At 54.2% G+C, this 22,368-nt stretch overlaps 2 protein-coding genes across 7 annotated transcripts in view; both read left to right on the forward strand.

The window, feature by feature from the left end:
- Nucleotides 1–14,556, forward strand: part of LOC102940142 (butyrophilin subfamily 1 member A1) — a 62,606-nt gene extending 48,050 nt beyond the window's left edge. For 3 of the 5 annotated variants that reach the window (XM_037913564.2, XM_043528774.1, XM_043528775.1), the window contains one exon: nucleotides 12,325–14,556. In XM_037913564.2, coding sequence (XP_037769492.1) covers nucleotides 12,325–12,869 — 545 coding nt within the window. In that variant the 3' untranslated portion in view covers nucleotides 12,870–14,556. The remainder of the gene's footprint in view (nucleotides 1–12,324) is intronic. The other 2 variants (XR_006285880.1, XM_043528776.1) reach the window with 1 other exon arrangement.
- LOC102945825 (zinc finger protein 436) overlaps nucleotides 1–22,368 on the forward strand; it is a 1,196,575-nt gene that overhangs the window by 889,904 nt on the left and 284,303 nt on the right. The window lies entirely within an intron of this gene.

Genomic DNA, 22,368 nt, shown 5'->3' on the forward strand with positions numbered 1-22,368 from the left:
CCGTGCTGGGCCCTGGATCACTCCCAGTTAAATATCCAGCCATGAGGGGACTCAGTACCCCCAGGGCAGGGGAAGCCAGAGGGCGGGGGCAGCAGGCTCAGAGACAGCCGCAGACTGCAGGGAAGAGGGAACAGCCTGGGAGCTGGGGTGGGGAGGCCAGGAGTCAGGTGGGAGGCACCACCCTGTGCTCAGTTGCTCCAGGTTCTCACTCAGGGACGCAGGCTCCATTACTTGGGCCCAAGCAGACAGACTGGAGAGAGCGAGGCTCTGTCTGCCTGGGGAATGGGCAGCAGTTCTGTTAAATGGGGGCCAGCTGTGCAGACTCATCATGGGGTGGCACCACCAAGTTCCCCCTCAGCTGGCTATGGGTAGCCCTGCAACTGCCGTGCCTCAGTTTACTCTCTTCAGCACTCCTTAAACTGCTCCCCACAGTCCAAAAGGGCTGAGACAAAAGTACCCTGCTGGGGTCCACTCTGAGTCCCAGTAAACCGCAAAATAAAATCTTTTCCTTCACTCTGCTCCAGCCTCTGGCTCTAATTCAAGGTCCTCACTCTCCTCAAGTCAGGAGCCCCCAGCCCTCCTTCCTGGAGCTGGGTTCAGTTCAGACTGTACCTTTGTTACCTGCAGGCCTCTGTCCTCATACAGCTGCTGTTTCTATCAATGTCCTCTCTGGCAGCTCCTCCCCCCTAGAGGAGCTCCTCTCTCTAGGTGCACCCCTTCCAGGCTCCTTGCTCTGTGAGCTCTCCTGGGATCCCCTCTCCTCAGCAGCTTCCTCTTTCTGGGATCCCTTCAGCTGAGCCCTGATAACCCTTTATCAGGCTCATTAGCTGTTTAGCTGCCAACCAGCCACCTAGGGATTTCATTAGTTCCAGGTGGGGCTGGGTTGGCTGGTTCTGCCTTACAGGAGCCTGTCACAGGTAGGCTGCTCCCTGACTCCCCGTAAAGATGGACGGGCTGACCGTGGAGTTCTACCACGCGTTCTGGGACATCATTGGCCCAGACCTAGCCACTGTCTGGGCCAAGTCTTTGCAGGGCGGGGTCCTCCCTCTTTCATGCAGGCGAGCGGTGCTCGCCTTGTTGCCGAAGAAGGGGGACCTCCACGATTTACGAAACTGGCGTCCCGTTTCGCTCCTTAGCACGGACTACAAAATCGTAGCAAAAGCAATCTCGCTGCAGCTAGGGTCTGTGATGGCGGAAGTGATCCACCCAGACCAGACCTACACTGTCCTGGGCCGCAGCATTTTTGACAACCTATTTCTAGTCTGAGACCTTTTGGAACTCGGGCATAGAGACTCTTGATCAGGAGAAGGCGTTCGATAGAGTGGACCATGGGTACCTCCTGGGCACTCTGCAGGCGTTTGGATTCGGACCTCAGTTTGTGAGTTTTCTCCAGGTGCTGTATGCTTCCGCGGAGTGTCTGGTTAGGCTCAACTGGACCCTGACTGAACTGGTCAGCTTCGGGCGAGGAGCACGGCAGGGGTGCCCCCTCTCGGGCCAGCTGTAGTCTCTGGCGATCGAGCCCTTCCTCTGTCTCCTCTGCAGGAGGTTGACAGGGTTGGTGCTGCGGGAGCCAGAGCTGCGGCTGGTCCTGTCGGCGTACGCCGATGACGTGCTCCTCGTGGTCCAGGACCCGGGCGACTTGGCGCGGGTGGAGGCTTGCCAGGCCATCTATTCGGCAGCCTCCTCTGCCCGAGTCAACTGGGTCAAGAGCTCTGGCTTGGCTGTGGGGGACTGGCGGCAGGTGAGCTCCCTCCCACCTGCGCTTCAGACCATCCGGTGGAGCGCGGGTCCACTGCTCTACCTAGGCATTTACCTTTCTGCCACGCACCCTTCTCCGCCGGAGAACTGGCAAAATTTAGAAGGCGGGGTGATAGAGTGGCTCCGGAAATGGATGAGGCTACTCCGATGTCTCTCCCTCCGAGGGAGAGCACTGGTGCTTAACCAACTAGTCCTGTCCACGCTCTGGTACCGGCTCAACAGCCTGGTCCCGGCCCCGGGGTTCCTGACCAACCTCCGGACATCGATTCTAGAGTTCTTTTGGTCAGGAATGCACTGGGCCCCTGTTGGGGTTCTTCATCTACCCCTGAAGGAAGGAGGGCAGGGCCTGAAGTGTCTGCACACTCAGGTCCGTGTCTTCCGCCTCCAGGCCCTGCAGAGGCTCCTTTACAGTGCAGGCAGTTCGATGTGGAGCACATTGGCACACGCCTTCCTGCGCCGCTTCCAAGGGCTCCGATACGACCGGCAGCTCTTTTATCTCTGTCCGAGAGGTTTTCCGCGAGACCTCTCCGGGCTGCCGGTCTTCTACCAGGACATCCTCCGGACCTGGAAACTGTTTTCAACAACCAGGTCCGTGGTGGTCACCGTGGGAGCAGATCTCCTAGCGGAGCCCCTGCTACACAACCCCCAGCTTCCTGTGCAGGTGGCGGAGTCCCGCTCAGTGCGCCAGAGTTTGGTCCTGGCGGAAGTCACGAGAGTCGGAGACCTCCTGGACTACGACTGGGAAGATTGGCTGGATCCCCTGACGCTCGCTCGGCGCATGGGGCTCTCCAGACCTCGTACCCCCCGGCACGTACTTCAGGAGGTGAAAGCCGCCTTGACGCCCGCTGCTCGGGCTTATCTCAACCGAGCCCTGTGCGAGGGTGCACCCCACCCACCCTCTACCCCAGGCCCGCCGGACCTTTCTACCCCGTAGATCCCAACAAACCCCTCACCCTTTCACTGCGAGCCGGCTGCATGAACTGCAGCCGGTCAGCTTCCAAATCGCGCCACGGAAATATCTATACACACTCACGCTTCACACCCTTCACGCCCACACCCTGGTGTCCCGCCCCAATACAAAGTGGCGGGACCTCCTGCCACCTTTGGAGGGTGAGCAGCCCCGGTGGGCCAGCCTGTATTCCACCTTGGTCCCGAGGCCCGTCGGGGACATTAGTTGGCGGCTCCTTCATGGAGCTGTGAGCATGGGCGTGTTTTTGACACGGTTCACCCCCATCCCAGATACTTGCCCTTTTTGCAATGTGAGGGAAACCCTGGCGCACGTATATTTAGAGTGTGCCAGGCTGCAGCCCCTTTTCCGGCTCCTCACGAATATTTTATTACGCTTTTGGCTACACTTTTCCCCTCACCTTTTTATCTACACACTCCCCATCCGTGGCCCCACAAAATCGCGAGATCTCCTGGTTAACCTCCTCCTAGCCCTAGCTAAAACAGCCATTTATAAAACCAGAGAGGGGAGGTTGGCTAATGAAGCGTCCTGCGATTGTAGGGCCGTTTTCCGATCCTCAGTACATTCACGTATCCGGGCGGAGTTCCTCTGGGCGGCATCCACCGACTCCCTCGACGCCTTCAAGGAGCGGTGGGCACTGTCCGAGGTTCTCTGCTCGGTGACCCCGTCCGGTTCCCTCCATCTGACCCTTTGATTGAGCGGAAGAGCAAGAGACCCCAGGCCCAGCCGTTGCCGCTGTGGATACCATCATCACTGTCACCTAGGAGTGGTCCTATCACACGTGGGTGTACGTCCCCCCCCCCCACCCCCAAACCGCCCACCCCACAGCCGTGCCCATCTTGCCGGGCACTCTTAGGAGAGGAATAATCAGTGACACTGGGCGTGGCACTAGGTAACTCGAGGGGGTGGAAGACCATGAGTGTCGAGGAAGCCCCCCCGCTCTGGGCCCAGGCTAGCCTGAACACTTCTCCCTCCTGAAGGCTGCTGTGTTATACCTTGTGTTTGCTTTTGTTTTCTTGCATAGTTTTGCTTTATCCTTTTTGGTGATTCTTTATAAGTGTTACACAAATAAAATTCTTTTCTGCTTCAAAAAAAAAAAAAGACTCCCTGTAAAGGGCCAGCCCCATGACCTCCCTTCCCCTGGTATACCTAAAGGCAAGCTTGACTGTGGCTAACACTTGGTGATGTTCTGCAGCCAGGGGGCACTTCCTCCCCTTCTGCCACAAGGAAACCTACAAGGCCCTTGGCCATATTTTTATTCTCATCACTGAATTGTGAAAAAATGAAGAGACCAGGAGTTGTGTTCCCCACAGTCCTGTGTAGCTCATGTGATGGGCAAAATCCCTCATAGTCTTCAGCATGGCGTAGTTCAGAACAACTTGTACTCTGTGAGTCAGGCCCTCTGGCCATAGCAGCTGTCGTCAATAGGACCAGGCTTTCACCATTGCCGTCATGCTGCTGTGACAGATACAGGCTGACTACAGAGCTTCCCCCAGAGCCAGATACACACCAGATGTGCTCATCACAAGTCCCTTTAATGCTCTGCCAGGTATGGCTGAGGTTACCTTAAATAAGGTCTGTTACCCACAGCCCCACCTCGCTACAAGGTCCTTCCAACAGCTGCCTCCCAGGACACACTCACACACACACCATTTGGAGTTAAGTTTGTCTTTCATTCAGATAGCTCCTTATTAGCATCTCTAATTATTACTGAGCACAGCTGGGAGCACATTTCAGATCCTCTTCTGTCCACATGGCTGGGTGTAATGTTAGCAGCTGGGAAAGTGCCTTTCTGCTCCTCCCCTTTTCCTGTAGGATGGACTTCATTTTAGCCCAGCTCTGCTTCGGGCTTTGTGTTCCTCTTCTGGTCTCTGGGGGGAGAGGTCCCCAGTCTCTTCCTTTTCTATTGCAACTTCCTCTTGGACGTGTGTTTTTATGGTGGCTTTTCCCTCCAGCAGGTGGAATCCCCACCTCAGACAGTCCATCTTCCACACGATTGGCCTGTATCTCTGCACCCACCACAGCGCTGTTCTTGTCTCCAGCTGGCTGGTGTAGCTCACTGCCCAGCTGCTCTGTTTTCTGGAGAAGCTGCGCCTTCTCTCTCTGACATAATTTCATCTCTTTCCATAAGGCCTCTGGGCTCTCCTGTTTCGTATGCGTCCCAGAGCCGGGCTTCATTCCACACTCGATCTTAAGCTGGTTCTGGAGCTTAGTCAGCTCCTTCTGCAACAACAAACGCTGCTGTTCCCTGGTTGCCTTCCAGTGCTGAGATGGGCTCCTGCCAGTGCTCCTGCTCCCGTTCCCGCTGGATGGCTTGGGCTGAGATCCAGTCCCTTGTCAGCGCATCTCCTCTAGCTCCTGCAGGGCCTCAGCCTTTGGGCCTTGAGAGTGCTCAGCTGTGCAAGGCCTTCTGCCCTGCTCCCCTCAGCTGCAGCAACCTTTTCTTCTTGCTCTGCCCAGTCCATTGTGGGTGGGGTTGCTGGGTCGCTGTAGAGGACATGGCCATAGTGCAGCTTCCTTTGTAGCCAGCACCTCTGTATCTGTGCCCGTCAACATCCAGCCCTTCAGTGACTGATCCACTTGTTCCCCTAAAAAGCCTCCCAGGACACCCGCAGCATCACTGCACTCCCCTGTGTAAATGCAGCCTCCTGGTGATTTATTGCTGGGCTCTCTTATCATACACACCAGAGCCCTCAGGCTGCAGCTCTGCCCTCTCCTGAACCCTCAGCTTTAGTCTGTCTCATTCTTTAACTTATTCCAGGAGCTGCTCCTTCTCCTCTATTAGCAAACGTCTACATTGGAGCTAAGAGGTGTGATTCCCAGCTCATGTAGACGTAGCTGAGCTAGCACCTAACAATAGCCATGTGGCCAGGGTAGCACAGGTGGCAGCTTCAGCTAACCATCTGAGTAGAAACCCGCCCAGCCCCCCTTGGTACGTACTCAGGCAGCTGGCCTGAGCTGCCCTTCCTAGCCGGGCTACACTGCTACCTTTAGTGCTCTAGCCTGAGCAGAGTTAGTGCAGGTACGTTTACATGAGCTGGGAATCTCACCTCCCAGCTCAGTTGCAGACGCCCTCTGTTTCAAGTTCTCCAGGTTTCTTCCTTCTAACCAGCGTGGCAGGCTCCTGTGTCCCAGCAAACCCTCCTCTAGTTTCCCAGCCACACCACTCACATCCTGCAGCCCTTTCTGGGCCCCTTCTTCCAAGGCCTAGGGCTTGTTCAAGCCCTTCCCGTTTTGGCTCCTGGGTAACTTTCCTCTTGCATGGCTCATTTTCTACCTTGGCTGCCTGCGTATTGGCTGTCTTGAGACTGTTGTTCCCCATCTCCCTTTTGCTTTACTCCTCCCTTGGCTGAACGATTCCCGTCTCCAGGTGCTGCTTCTCCTCTAGGGCCCGGGCTCCTTGACCAGGGGTATTGGCGATTCCAACTGCCACTTCCTCCCTGTGGGATGGTGCCTGGTGCTTGGTACATTCAGCAGCTGTGAGTTTCTCCTGAATATCAATAATCTCATCAGTCCTCGGCTCACGTCGGTGCTGGAGCTTAATCTTCAACGGCTGGGCTTCTTGGGAGCTAGAGCAGAATTTCTTCTGCCGAACGCCCTGTTCCTTTTTCAGTGCATTGACCCATTTGCTCTCTGCAGCCACAACCTGGTGGCTTCTCTCCTGCTCTGTGAGTAGCTCCTTCTGCCTGTCTTCTGGTCAGTGGGCTTGCTCCTGTTGCTTGGCCAGTTTCAGTAAGAAAACCCGCACCTGGGCCTGCAAATTACAGAGTTGTTCAATAGCCCTCTCAGAGCTCTAGTCACACCCCTCTCCTGGGACCACCAGAAATGCTGAATCACATTTAGCTTCTGCCTCGGCTCCCCTGGCCCAGAGAGCCTGCTCTCCGCTAAGCTGCTGGTTGGATCATTTTCCAAGGGAGTCCTTTCAGGATCCTGGAGGAAGCTACTCGAACACTCCCAGTTCCCAAGCTTTGTTTCTGGGAGCGAGGCTAAGGTATCCCTGGTAAGCAGAGGGACTTCTGAAATCCATGGCTGGCTTCTCCCTCTGAAGCTTATATCCCAGGGCCTGCTTTCTTAGCTACCCATTTTGGTCAGTGCTAGAAATTCTCACTGCCCCATAGCAACATCCCGGATCCCCTCTGTCCAAAATCCAAAGTTCTTGTAGGGCAGCATCTTTTTACATGTCCCTTTTCCGTGTAGTCAAAACAAATTGACCCTGGAGGGGGAACTCTTCCCAGCCCAAAATGGGGTTCCCACAGTCCTGGGCCTGACCTCCCCATGGCAGAGTGTCTTTAATAACCTGGGACTCCCCTGTTCCCCGAGCGTTCTGGGAAACCAGGCCAGTCTGCCCATCCTTGCTCCTTGAGACAGCCCTATCATATATGCCCATCCTGCCCACAGTCTGTGCACAGCACTGGACCAGCCCTGTCAGGGTGACTCTTTCCAGTCACTGGCCCTCCTCAGTGCATCGCTGTGGGTGCCTGGGCACTTCCAGCAATGGGAGCTGGAACACCCTTGGCTGTTGCTGGCCCTCCAGACATCAGCTTGGGAGAGTGAATGTCCCTCCAGCATGGAAGGTGTCTGTGCCGTGCTGCTCTGTCAGCCCTTCTGGGCGAGTCTCAGAGCCGGGGTGATAGACATCGGCTTCTGGGGTTTGTGCTACAGCATTAAACACAGCTGTGTAGATGTTATGTCTGGGGCTGGAGCCTGGGTCTGAACCCCACACTTACTCCCTGGGCTTCAGAGCCCCAGCTCCAGCCTGAGCCAGAAGGTCTGTAGGGCTATTTTTAGCTCCATAGCAAGAGCCCCACAAACCTCAGCCTGTTGTCCTGGCTCTGAGACTTGCTGCCACGGGCTGTGTAGATGAACCCAAAGTATCTACAGAGTCTGGGTGTGAAAGTTCCCAGCGTGTCTGACCCAGGGCCGGTTAATTAGAGCGAGGGGGGGCTGGCGCAGTCATTATATGGAGACACCTGAGCCCCTGGGGCTCTGAGGACCATTATTGAGCAGGGGGTTGGACTAGATGACCTCCTGAGGTCCCTTCCAACCCTGATATTCTATGATTCTATGACAGGTTTCAGAGTAACAGCCGTGTTAGTCTGTATTCGCAAAAAGAAAAGGAGTACTTGTGGCACCTTAGAGACTAACCAATTTATTTGAGCATAAGCTTTCGTGAGCTACAGCTCACTTCATCGGATGCATGCTGTGGAAAGTGCAGAAGATCTTATTATATACACACAAAAAGCATGAAAAAATACCTCCTCCCACCCCACTCTCCTGCTGGTAATAGCTTATCTAAAGTGATCATTCTCCTTACAATGTGTATGATAATCAAGTTGGGCCATTTCCAGCACAAATCCAGGTTTTCTCACCCCCCCTCCACACACACACAAACTCACTCTCCTGCTGGTAATAGCTTATCCAATGTGACCACTCTCCTTATTATCCACTCTGGGAGATGCCCAGGTGCAGCTGCAGAGGGTCTGTGCTGCTTGCAGAGTCCAGGGGACAAATCGCTTTGAGCAGAGAGTTCAGGCTGGAGCCGAGACTCCATTTTCAGCCTGATTTTTGGGGTGAGATCAGGAGCAGGGGGTGGGGGCGGGAGCGGAATTTTCCTACCCAGGGCAAATTTAAAAGCAGCTCTGGGGTGTTTCATAGCTGATGTCCTGAGCCCGTAACTCTGCGTTGCTGGGGATGTTGACAGTCACTCATTTCAAGTCACTGGGGTTTAGGCTCCTAAGTTGCTCAGACAGGTTTGAAGTGGAGCTGCGTGAAATGTTTTGGACAAATAGTTTATTTGCTGCAAAATATTATTTTTTGATCAACTGAAACTTTGCAAATCCATGTTGAGTTTGCTGAACAGTTTGAATGAACAGAAGAAGGTGCCACCGCTTCCCTTCTAGCCTTTAGCCCAGTGGCTGGGCCCTCAGCTGGGAGCCCCAGGTTCAATCCCCCCATGTGATATAGGGGAAGGAATTGGAATGGGGGGTCTCCCCCCCTCAGCTGAGGGCTGGAACCTCTGGGCTCCAGGTGTCTGACGTGGGGCTCCCTCAGTCTCTCCTGCTGAAGACACCACTGTGTCTAAACACTGCCACGGGCACTGGACCAGAGCGTGGGAGTGAGAATGACCCTGCAGCCCAGTGGGTCAGACCCCACCTAAGAGCCCAGAGCGAGCTTCCCTGCTCCATTGACCCTGTAATTATTGATCCATAACCCCAGTGATGGGAGGGGTTACAGCCCCTGGCACAGCAGTGTCTCAGGCATGTGGGTGTCCCCATGCAAAACCCTAGTGCAGACGTGCTGTGCGGGTGTGAGCCGGGACTGGCCCCTGGTGCAGCTTCTCCCAGATGGAAGGGGCAGGAAGTGAGGAAATGCCCCCTCCCTCCTCACTGCCCCGGCCTCATTAGTAATGGCCCCTGTTCCCCCCATTAACCAGTTACACCTCCAAGCATCCCCCAATGCCCATCCCCCCACTGTCCTGCCCCCACCCTGGAGCCAAGCCCAGATCCACTTCCCATGGCCTGGGGGAGGGGCTGGGCTTGGCGAGGGGAGGGGCCGGCTGTGGGGTTTGCCTGGCTGGAAGGTGGTGCCCGTGGGGCCGGCCGGCATGGAGAGTCCCAGCTCCACCGCTGGGGCCGGGCTGCCTGGCCAGTGTATGTGGGGATGGCGCCGACCTGCTCTTAGTAACAAACCAACCACACATGGCCCCAAAGCAACAGAGATGCAGGCCTGCCCCCTTCGCCCCTCTCTGCCCCCGGCACCTGCCAATCTCCTCATTGCCCTCCGGCCCCTAGCTCCTGCCCCTCCCTTCCCCTTGCCACAACCTCTGTGCCCACCTGGCCCCTAATTCTATCCTCCATGGCTCCACTTTGCCCCACTCCTTGCCTTCACCCCCTTTCTGTTCCCATGGTCCCCACTCCACCCACTTTGTCACATGCCCCCTGCCCTTTCACATGCCCCAGCCGTACATCTACCCCTGCCCCCCTGGAACCCACCCCCCTTCTCACCCTGCCCTCCTGGGCTGGCAGCTGCCCCCTCTTCCAAACACTCTTTGCACCTGGTGCCCACCCATCACTTCACTCCCCTACTCCCTGGCCTCTGCTCTCCCCTTTCCCCCCTGCTCACGAATCCCAGCTCTCCCCTCACCCCCATCTGCCCCTAGTGCCCACCCCGTCTTTCACCCTCCTCTGTTGTCCTGGCTCCTGCTCTTCTCACTCCCCTCAGTGCTCCTGGCACCTGCCCCTCTCCGCATCCTCTCTGCCCCCCTGACACCCGCCCCTTCCCTCGCCCCCTTGTGCCCACCCCTCCTCTAGCCCCACTCTGACCCTCTGGCTCCTGCCCCTTCCCAACCCCCTCTCCTAACACCCTCTACCCACCTGCCCTGCCTCTCCCCTCCCCCCTCTCTGCCCCCTGGTGCCCACCCCTCCCCCCTCAGCCTTCCTTGTGTCTGCCCCTCTGCTCACCCCCCTCAGTCCCCCTGTCACCTGCCCCTCCCTTTGCCCCCTTCCTCCCTGGTGCCCCCACACACACACCATCCTCTGTCTCCATCACCCATGACTTCCCCCATTCCCTGCCTTCCTGGTGCCTACCCCTGCTTTCACACCATCCTGCTCCTAGCACCCACTGCTCCCCTCCACCTTCCCTCCTTTTGCCTGCCCTGTCCTTTCCCCCTTCTGTCCCCCACTACCTGCCCCTCCCCCTGCCCCTTAGGAACCCACCTCTTCCCTTGCCCCCTCTATCCCCCAATACCTCCTCTTGCCCCTTGTTGGCCACAGTGCCTGCCCCTTTTCATGCCGCACGACTGTCCCCCTAGCGCCTGCCCCTCCCCCTGCCCCATTGCTGCCTGCCCATCTGCTTGTCCCCTCAACCCCCTGACTTTCACCCCTCCCCTTGTGCCCCTCTAGCCCCTTGGCACCCACCCCTTCCCTTGCCCTCTTACCCCATGATGACCACCCTTCCCTCACCCTTCATTTTCCCCGGTGCCTGTCCCATCCCATGTCACACCACTGCCCCCCAGTGCCCACCTCTCCCCCACTCTGTCCTGCCAATGCCTATCCCTGACCCCATCCCTCCCCTCACCCTCTGGCAAAAGCCCCTTCCCTTGCCCCCCTCCACCCCCTGGTGCCTGCCCCTTCCCTTGTACCTCCTCCCCCTGCCACCTTCCCCTTAGTTCTCCCCCCACTCCTCCTGTTGCCCCCTCTGCCTCCCTGACACCTGCACCCCTCACCCCCCTCTAGTTCCCTGGTACCAGCCCCTCTCTTCACTCCTCTGCCCCCCTGAGGCCCATCTCTACCCTTGCCCCCATCTGCCTCCATGGTGCCTGCCCCTTCCTCTGCCCCCTCTGCCTGCCTGGTGAAAACCCCTTCCCTTGACCCACTTTGGGCCCCCTAGTGTCAGACCTTCCTTCCTCCCATCTCTGCCCCCCTGGTGCCTACCCCTCCCCACACCCTTTCCTAACCTCTGGGTCCCACCCCTCCCCTCATCCTCCCTCTGTCCCCCTGGTGCCCACATCTCCACACCCCTGTGCCCCCTTAGGGCCTGCCCTTCTCCACACCCCACTTTCTACCCCCTGTGTGCACCTGTTCCCTTCCCCCACTCTGCCCCCTGGTGCCCACCCCTCTCCTGTCTCCTCTCCTTACATCTGCCCCTCTGATCAGCCCCCGCATCCCTCCTGGAGACTAGACCTTCCCTCGCCCCCCCACCCCAGCCCTACCAGCACCCACCCCTACCATCATGCCTCTCTCCCCCTTGATGACTGCCCCTTCTCTCGGTCCCGTTTGCCCCTGGGGTCTGCCCCACCACTTGCCCCCCCATGGTCGTCTGGCACCTGCCCTACCCCTCACCCCTCTTCCTCCCCTTGTCACCTGCGCCTTCTCCCTCCCCCTCCTTTTCCCCTGGTGCCAGCCCCTTCTTCTACCCACCGTCTACCTTCCCAGTGCCTGCCCCACTCCTCCTCCCCCTCCCCACCCCATTGGAGCTCCTCCCCATTCCCTCACAGCCCTGTGCCCCTGGTGCCCGCCCCTTCCCTTGCTTCCCTGTGCCCCTGGGGTCTGTCCCCTTCTTCTGCCCTGGCACCCGCCCCTCTCCTCACCCCCTGGAACCTGCTCTTCCCTTCCCCTGCCCCGTCCTCCTGGTGCCCACCCCTTCCCTTGCCCCCCCTTGCACTTGCGTCTGCCCCTCCCCTCCCTTTGCCCCCCCTCACTCCCTGCAGCCCCTTCAAACCTGTCCCCCCTTTCCCCCCCCCCGCCCTCCTGGTGCCAGCTCCTCTCCCCCCCCCCCATTGCCCTTGTGCCTGCCCCCCTCTGCCCCTCCCCCCATGTTCCCTCACCTGCCCCTCCCCTTTCCTCTCCCAGCATCAAGCTGTCCCCTCCCCCATCCCTCTGCTTCCCTCCCCTCACCTCCCCTACGGACACCTTCCCACCTCCCCACCCCCGGCCTCTGCCATTTCCTCACAGGCAGAAGGGCCCTGACTCCCCTCAGGCAACACCCCCCCACCCCCCATGGTTCCCTCGCCCAGCGATTAACAGGGATGCAGGTTAATTTCCCTTCCATCCCAGTGACCAGCCCCTGCCCCGGCCCTGACTCGGTGACTCTCTCCCCAGTGGACGTGACTCTGGATCCAGACACGGCTCATCCCAACCTCGTCCTGTCTGAGGATCAGAAACGTGTGAGCTTTGGATACACCTGCCAGGATCTGCCCGACAAGCCTGAGAGATTCGATACTTATCCCATTGTCCTGGGCGCTGAGGGGTTCGTGGGCGGGCGGCGTTACTGGGAGGTGGAGGTGGGAGACACGACTGACTGGGACCTGGGGGTTTGTAGGGAATCTGTGAGCAGGAAGGGGGAGGTCACACGCTCACCTGAGGATGGATACTGGGTCGTGTGGCTGGCGAGTGGGGTATACCAGGCCCTCACCTCCCCCTCGACCCACCTCCCCATGAGCGTCCGGCCCAGCCGGGTGGGGATTTTCCTGGACTATGAGGCGGGCGAGGTCTCGTTTTACAATGTGACTGTCGGGTCCCATCTCTTCACCTTCACTGGCACCTTCTCCGGGACCCTCCGCCCTTATTTCTGTCCCTGGGTCAGCACGGCTCCCCTGATCATCTGCCCGGTCCCGGCTCCGGCCGGGGGGAATCTCAGTCCCTGACAGCGACCCCTCGGCACAGACCGGCCCCCTCAGCGCCGCGGCTCCTCCCACCCCCCTGTGCGGGGGGCCGGTTACTGCAGCTACTGGAGTTTTTTGTGCTGCCCGGACGCTGCCAGTTTCCCTTTTCTGCTGCAGTAGAAAACCGGACACCTGGCAACCCCCGCCCAGGCTGCTGAGTGGGACCCACTTGCTGGAAGGAGCCAGACCGATTCCCCCCCCCCACCCCCCTGTGTTTCCTCCACCCCCGGCACAGGACGATGCTGGTAAGAAATATGGCCAGACAGCGAGGGGTTTTTGCTGCCCTCACCTTTCCCCGTCCCCTGCCCAGGGGTAGCAGATGGTGACGGACGGGGATCGTTCACTCCTCTCACAATTTTCTACCCCATGAAATCTCAATGCAAAATATGAAGAAAAGATGATTCTAAATTAGAAAATGTTATTGTAAAACCAAAGCATTTTCCTGGACATTTCAACAGTACTTCTGACACATGCATCTGAACATATTTTTAGAAATGGAATTATTTACATTTATTTTTTGATTCTTCCCTCAAATCTATATTGAGGTTTAACTTCTCTACATGGCATCATCTGTATTTCAACTGTGTCATTTCAGGAAATCCAAAATATGTATCTTATCAAAATAATTATTAAAAACCGTCAGACTGGGCTGTTCAGTTACAATGTACATGTGTCATAAATATCACAACTACACACATGTGCAATTGCTCTCACTCTCTCACTCTCTCTCTTTATTGTCTTGACTGGTTCTCTCTGCAAGGCAGGGCACATACACCCACCTCCTGCACTACACCTTTGACAATTAATAGGTGAAAAAATGATAGAATTAATTAAGCAATATATTTAAGTTAACTCACACAAGATTATAAAATAGTCTTTGAACTTCTGTCAGCATTAATTCATGTGATTTTTAACTTTCTAGCTACATATAATCGGTAATCAAGACATGACCCTTCCTTTCTTGTTCTCACATCAATTAACAAAACACGGTCCCCAACCTCAAATGCTATCTTCCTATAGATAGAAATCACTTCTACAATATCCATTTTTTTAGTTTCTTTTTCTTTAGAAATATTATTTGCAGGCAATGTACTGTCAGTGTCAACTGTTGATTTCAAGGTAGTGTTGGGCTGTTCATGTTCTTGGTTCTAAGGACACAGCAAATGTATTTTGGTAAAAAAATAGAGAAGGGGTTGTATTCCTTTACTGAATCATCACAAATTAACTTAATTGTATTAAAGACACTGGCACTTAATGGCCCATAATATGACATTTGGTGAAGCTTTATTGGGAAACCTTTCTTCTCGGCCATAAATCAGTCAAAAGGGTGATATTTTTGTTGTCGTGAAGTTCAGAATACAAAGAAAATAAAGTTGCTCCAGGAAATTCATCATAGTTCCTCTGGGTTCTCTGTCCACCACCTTCTTGAATGATGTGTACAAATAGTGCCTGATTGGTCTAATTCCTTGACATTAGAAATTGAAGATCATTTCCTGAAGAGGTAGCTGAGCAGAGTATGAGGGGAGGCACAACGCATGGAATTGCTAGGACTACTTCTTGTTTTAAATGTGATGTGTTATGAACATTTTTAATGTAATAATTTAGTTTTGAAAATTTATTCATGCCCTAAACATACCTTGATTATTTGAAAATAAATACCCTAAAATTATCTTGTGATGGATTCATTTGTGTTTTTATCCAGTCTGCTGGTGTCTAGGTGGCATGGACTGCTGAAGCTATGTGTTTTTCCTAGTTTTTAACACAGGGAAATGTTAATCTAAAAGTAGAGAATTTTTCCCAAAAATTTCCTTCAGAAATATCTGTTTTCCTTTCCCTATTTCCCACTGAATTATGTGTAATTACTGTGGTTTCTTATCCACTCTTATTGTGTTATTACATGGGAAAATATGTCCGCAAATAGTAAAAACTACCTTGTATATTAACATATCTGACAAGACATACAAACGTGTTCTCACTCACAATTTACAGCATGAAGTGTCATGAAGAGATTGCAGGCAATGTTCATTTTTAAATTTCTAACTATGAATGCTCCTGCATCAGTTCCTGCAACCCCTGGCTGGCAGACCTCTGTGTGAATTAAGCAGCAGGCAGTCTGCCGAGGAACCTCCACCAAGTGTCTTTATTACCATTTATTGTGCATCACAAGATTGCAGCAGTTACATGGAGGCCCCTTCCTGCTCCCTGGTTCAGCCTTTTATCCTGCTGCTTTCTTCTCAGCGCTGAGCTAGTGACCTCATCAGGCTCCCTACAGGTGCAGGTGATCCCCTCTACCCTTCCGAACCCAAACTACTCAGTCCCTCCTCCTCTAACTGCACCTCGTGCCCTGGATGTGCTCAGTGACCAGAGTGCAGGCTTCCAAAGGGCTCAGTTTGTAGCTGCTAACAGCCCCCTGTCACACGGCCATGACTGTGTAAGTGACCATGTAGTGAAAATAACACCAAATGTAAACTGTTACCTCATTATTATATTCAGAATCCATATCTGCCAGTATCTGCTCTGGACAGCCATGTTGATATATAATTTTACATGTCCTCTTTCCACCTCATGTGCTGTCAAGTTGGAGCGCATTAAATCAGTCCCGGGCACTATAACTCTCAAGGTGTCCACACTGGTAAGGCACGTAGAGTGCCCCGACTCTGCGGCTGGAGCGCTCCTGGGAATCCACTCAATGAGAGGCATAGAGCTTTCTGAGCCCGGGCTAAAGCACCACGGTGCCAGTGTGGACGCCCTGCTCTATTGCTGTACTCTCATCGGCCTCTGGGACATGTCCCACAATGCCTGTTCTAGTCACTCTGGTCATCCATTTGAACTCTACTGCCCTGCCCTCAGGTGACCAACCATCAGACCCGCCCTTTAATTTCTCTAGGAATTTGGAAAGTCCCCTTCCTATTTGCTCAGCAAGGCGTGGAGTGCTCTCAGCGATTCTTTCCATGTGACCATGCCTCCACACTCCAGGCGATTCCCAGCATGGAGCAATGCTGAGGTGCTAGACCTCACCAACATTTGGAGGCTGTCTAGTCACAGCTGCGCTTCAGCCGTAGGAATTATGATACTTATGGACAGATATCAAGGACCATGACCGAAAGGGGCCATGACCGGGACGCAGTGCAGTGCAGGGTGAAAGCAAAGGAGCTGCAGAATGCATATCACAAGGCTGTAAAGAAAAGAAGAACCTGGTATGCATGAAAGGAACGAGGTCTGGGAATGCTTCTCAGTGAGTGACACAGAAGGAAAACTCAGTGTACATTACAGGAGCTGCCCAGTTCCAATAAAAGGAAGCAGGCACGCACACAAGCCCCTGCTTCTTGACCTGCTCGCTGGCCTGGATCCGTGGCTGCAGGCAGACACACAAGATATACGAGGCTTCGGCTTCCCAGCTTCCTGTGCTGTCTCTGGTAACTCTCCGCCTGCGTGAGTGTGTGGTGCATGAGGGTATGAAAGTGGGGAATGTGTGCGTGGATGAATAAGTGCCATCCCTTTTCTGTTTGATCCAATAGGGGCATTTAATAAAACCAATATAAGTATAACCCTGGGTTGGTTTCCAGGGAAATTGAGGTAATATTAGTGGTGGAGAATGCAGGCAACCACTGATAGGGTACACTAGTGGAAAGGGGCAACACAGAGTAGAGAGCATGTGAGGCGCCTGCTCCCCCTTCCAGGTACACTGGAAGAAAGGGGTGACACAGAGTCGAGAGCATGTACGGGTAGCCTAGGAACCGCGGTGCTCCCCCCTCCTGATTTTGGGCATGATGCCACTGATTAGAAAGGGAAAGCGCCCCCCCCCCCCCCCGAATCCACAATGGAGGGGAAGGTGGCAAAATTTCCCCTCCTCCTCCTCTGGGCCCGCTCCAAGGGTGTTGACTCCTGGGTCCCAGGGGCGGTTTCATCAGGGGTAGACGTAGAAAATACATACCAGAAATACTGTGAGTTTTATCATCTGGATTCAAAGACTAAGGATCGGGCAGTGGCATGGTTGTTGTGGCAAACTTGTTGTGTTTGGCAAACAGCGAGAGCTGATTATAATTCTGAAACTGTGCAAGTGAAGCAGGAGTTGGCGAGTAAGAGTGGAAAGGGGCATGTGGAAGGCACAAGCAGCAGGGGCAAGTTGTCAGCAGCTAGCAATCTCCGCCGTCAAAGTGACGGACAGAGCTGAACAGGCCGAGGAAGAGAGGGAACAATCTAAGGAGCTGGAGGTCCAGGTGGAGTGTTTGCAGGGATTGGTTTTAGGGCAGGGAACCCATCTGGGTGGGAGAGCAGCAGGAACCCTGGGATCGGGGACAAAGGCGCTGCTCCAATATGACCCCGACCCGGGATGGCCACCAGATGGGCCAGAAGCTGGGCCAGCCCCAGTGGCAGCTGTACAATGGTTAACTTTCCAGCACAGCCCCCCAGCCCAGGAAGGGAGCCCCAGACCCGTAACTGCGGTAACTATGCAGGAAATAGCCTTGACCCCAGTGGAGATAATTTCTCTGGCTCAGGGGTTAGGGCCAGCCAAGTCGAGCACATTCTCGGAATGGGCGTGTCAGTTTCTGATGGCGATAGAGGATCAGGGGTTAAAGCCAGAGGAGGTTAGGAAGCTGTTGAGGACGGCATCCACCATACCGGGGTGCAATATGGGAATCACACTGCAGACGCAGGCAGCTGGACAGTGGCAGTCCCCGTTTGTGCTGGTTCGCAATTTGGCTCAAGGAGAAGCACTGCAGGAGGTCAGCCACCACCAGTATGTAGCAGGCTCCCCCGCTCTGGGGGAGGCCCCTGATGTCTTTGTGGAGAGAATGTTATTAGCGGGATTGTTAACTGGGCGGTATCCGGCCCATGCCCAGGGGAGAGCGATCCCCAGGACCCTGTCCGAGATTGTGGTTCCAACGGCCAAATTAAGGTTTAGTGCAGCAATGTTGCCCAAAGATGTTCAGATGGCTATGGGAGTGTGGAGGCAGGGAGAGCCCCTAGACATATCACACCTTAAGGAAGCGGCGTGTCAGGCCACCAGAGTGGTTGGTCAGACTGGAGCTGGGGCTCCTGCTCCCGTCACTGCAGCAGCACCCCCAGCACCTTGACACAGGCGCCCCCGATACATGCAGTTGTGGATGGCTCCGCATACAGTTGTGGATGGCCTTAAAGGACATGGGGAAACCCATGGGACGGGAAACCCATGGAGTCCCTAGCACTCTGCTGTATTCAGCTGGGGTTGAAGCTCCCAGAGCCGGGAGGTGATATTGGGGCCAAAAAAAGCAACCTCAGATTAGGGGGCCCCAACTCCCTGAGTCCACTGGGAGAGGAAAGCACCCAGGGATGGACTTTGGTGGGACATCTCCAGGTGGATTCGGGAGGAAGGTTGCGGGTGCACCTTCGGGTGCGGGGGCCATATCAGAGCCCTGAGATATCTGAACTAGATTTTGTGGTGCTGGTGGACACCGGTGCGGCTGTCTCACTGCTTCCCTGCCCCATGCCGGGAGTGCCAATCCAGGGAACCATTGAGATCCAGGGATTTGATGGCACCTTGGCACAGGGACAAGTGTTGGGATGATTGGTCATCCGGCTGGGGAATCTTACCCGAAGTTGATTCACATAATCAGGATAATAACAATTTATTCTTCCTGCCCCAATAACAGAAACTGGGGATCCCACAGCCGCCAAAGTGACCATTTGGGCAGCTATGGGCTCATGCTAGATAGGGTGAGTACCGAAGATGGCCCTGGATTTATAGCCCCACAACTACATAACCAATTTTGGGCATAGATTGCTTGCGGGAGGGAGGAATAGTGGTTGATTGTGCTAAAGAAAGTCTGGACCCCTGAAGTAGGGAAAGGAGATACTGGATTACTGACGGTAGTATGTTGGGAGTGGTGGCAGTGACTGGGGATAGCAAGGAGGAATGGAGGAAGCGTTTTCCCCAGGCATTCCGGCCCACAAGCTGGACTGTGCTAAATGGACTGGGGAACCAGTGAAAATAGAAGGACCAGCGGTCCCCCCGCAGAAACAATATCCTATCCCCACTGCGGCACGCTGGGCTGTAGTAGAGATAGTTAGAGAGCTGGAAAGGCAGGGAGTAGTGAAAAGAATGACTTCTCTCTTCAACTCCCCGATATGGCCTGTGAGGAAAGCTGATGGTGTCTCATGGAGACTGACTGTCGACTATCGGAGAGTCAATGCAATGACCCCCCAGTGGGCACCAGTAGTCACAGACATGACCCAGGTGTTGCAAGACATACCAAGAGAAGCGAAAAGATTTTCTGTATTGGATTTGTCTAACTGTTTCTTTGCCATCCCGCTCGAGCAAGGATCACAGGACTGATTAGCATTCCACGTGGACGGGTACAGTATTGCTTTACCCGTGTACCCCAGGGATTTCACAGCACCCCCGCTATTGCGCATAAAGTAGTGACCCAGATGTTAGAGCATCTCCCTCCAGGGGATAAGGGGTGGGTGGTCTTCTATGTGGACGATATCCTGATAATGGGAATGGACAATGCAGGTGCCCGAGGGAGGACTGAACGATTACTGGATTTGATTCAACAGCATAGTATGAAGGTGTCCCTGGAAAAGGCACAATTAATACAACCACAGGTGGAATACCTGGGCGTTACCCTATCAGAAATGGGAAGGTCTATTAGTGAACAAAGATTGTCAGCATTGCAGAATCTACCAGCCCCCCAAGATCTGAGAGGCCTATGGGCCATATTAGGGGGTTTTAATTTTGTAAGAGCCCACATATGGGACTATGCGCGTCTCACCAAATCCCTTTATAGCCTATTCATAGAATCATAGAATCATAGAATATCAGGGTTGGAAGGGACCCCAGAAGGTCATCTAGTCCAACCCCCTGCTCAAAGCAGGACCAAGTCCCAGTTAAATCATCCCAGCCAGGGCTTTGTCAAGCCTGACCTTAAAAACCTCTAAGGAAGGAGATTCTACCACCTCCCTAGGTAACGCATTCCAGTGTTTCACCACCCTCTTAGTGAAAAAGTTTTTCCTAATATCCAATCTAAACCTCCCCCATTGCAACTTGAGACCATTACTCCTCGTTCTGTCATCTGCTACCATTGAGAACAGTCTAGAGCCATCCTCTTTGGAACCCCCTTTCAGGTAGTTGAAAGCAGCTATCAAATCCCCCCTCATTCTTCTCTTCTGCAGACTAAACAATCCCAGCTCCCTCAGCCTCTCCTCATAAGTCATGTGCTCTAGACCCCTAATCATTTTTGTTGCCCTTCGCTGGACTCTTTCCAATTTATCCACATAAATTATTGAGGAAGGAGGCCCAGTTCCAATGGGGCCCAGAGCAGGAAGCAGCTTTCAGTGAAGCAATCTTTGTTGCAAGCAGCAACCCGTACGGGTTGGAGAGTCCATATATGTGAGGGTCGCCACCAGTCCTGAGGAGTTGGCTGTGGTGTTGTTACAAGCAGACACATTGCAGAAAACAGTCCTGATAACATTCTATTCATGCCTTTTAACACCAGTGGAGCAAAAGTTTGGCCCATGTGAAAGGGAATGTCTGGCAGTAATACGGGTGCTGGAAGTAGGAGCGGTGGTAGTGGGAGATAATCAAGTTATTATTCAGAGCACCCAAACCCCCTTAAAATATATATTGTGAGGAAAACCCACCCAAGTAGGAGTAAGTAACCCAAGGATGGCTCGGTGGACTCTGGCCTTGGTAAATCAAGGGGTCCAATGCCAAAATACCCCAGGTGCTGGGCAACTACCAGGGGTCTTGCTTCAGACCAAAGGGGCAAAACATGAGTGCCCTGTGCCAGAGACCAAGTCAGTGCCGGTGGGTTGGGTAACTTCAATAGACCAAGCACGGAGCCTAACAGCACCGGGCAACATTTATTTTTCTGATGGGGCAGTTTGGGTAGAAGAGGGGAGAAACCACATACAAAGCACAGTAATAAATTTGGAAAATAAGCCAGTAGTGTGAGTCTGGCCCCAAGGGTCGGCACAGCTGGCTGAATTAAAGGCACTGGTGGAATGTTTAATGCTTTGGGAGTCGTGTCTGGGACCCTCGGTGGTCTTTTCAGATTCTCAGTATGTGTTAGGAGGGTTGACTAAATGGATGCCACAATGGGCTGGAGAAGTGCTGACGGGAAGGAGTTGGTCCATCATAAGGACTGGGAGGGCGTCCATCAGTGGGTCACCACTAATCCTAATCAATTGTTAGTAGGATATGTTAAAGGTCATCAAAGTGCAGACTTATCAGTGGAAGCCCTTTTTAACAACAAAGTGGATGGTTTAGCAAGGACCCCTGTGGTGGCCGTGGTCGCCATGCATGGGGCCCTGAGTTGGCAGCTGAAGCAAGATGGACATCTGGAGGACCACCTGGTAGTAGTACCGGCACGGTGGGATCGACAGGAAATTATATGCTGGTCCCATGCACTTGCCCATGAAGGCATGGAAGGGACTCTGCAATGAGCTGGAGACATAACCCGCTGGCCAGGACAGCGACAGGACGTGACCAACTGAGTACAGAATTCTCTTGTGTGTGCTGCTTTTAACCCACGCCCACCAGGGGAATCTGATGATCAGCTGCCTTTAGGTCATCAGCGAGAGCCAGGAGGTCCGTGGGCTCACCCACAGGTAGATTTTATTGAAGGGTTACTGCCCAGGGAAGGAGGATGTACCTCGCTTTTGGTGATAGTAGACGCATTTTCGGGATGGGTAGAAGTGTTCCCCATGAAAACCCATCGCGCCGAGAAAACAGCTACGGTTCTGTTTAAGGAGATCATTTGTAGATACGGATCTCCAGAGGTGATTGATTCGGCCAGGGGACCTCAGTTTGTGTCGGCAGGCTGGGAGGCATGGTTCGATGCTTTGGGAATACAGCGGAAGCTGCATATTCCTAGGAACCCTCAGAGCTCTGGGCAGGTGGAGCGTATGACTCGTACCATCAAAGCAGCTTTGTCTAAAGTTTTGTCAGAGAAGGGCGGGGGCAGGGGGGGCCTGGACTAAACATTTGCCTTTAGCGTTAGCTGTACTAAGGAGTAGATCCAGCACCGCAGTTCAGTGACGCCTTTCCAATTAATGTTTGGACGACCAATGCGTCTTATGCGGTCACATAATCGGTCCCCTTCCCCTCCGACCCCACCAGTCCGGAACTGATCTTATAAACTTCTACGGGAGGAACTTTCTCAGGCTGTTCAACTCATACAGCAAACAATGGGACAGGCCCAGGGAAAAACGGACAAGGGGCGACAGAAACCACCCGCCTGGCAGGTGCGTGCTCAGGTAATATATATGAAATGGAACACTCAGCCCTCCAGGCAAGGTGGGAGCAGCAGTTTACTATTTGTAATAAGAGAAGTGACACAGTGTTCCAGATTGATCGAGGCCCCCATGGAAGTGGGTCCATCAGGGACAGCTCAAGCATGTAGGGGAACCACCCAGACCCCACGTTCCTCTCTACGATAGCCTACAGTTTACAATGTTTAAGTCTTTTTCGCAGCTTCTGTTTTTCAGAGCACCAGAG

Source organism: Chelonia mydas, chromosome 14 (genome assembly GCF_015237465.2).
Source record: "Chelonia mydas isolate rCheMyd1 chromosome 14, rCheMyd1.pri.v2, whole genome shotgun sequence".
Classification (NCBI taxonomy): Eukaryota; Metazoa; Chordata; order Testudines; family Cheloniidae; genus Chelonia; species Chelonia mydas.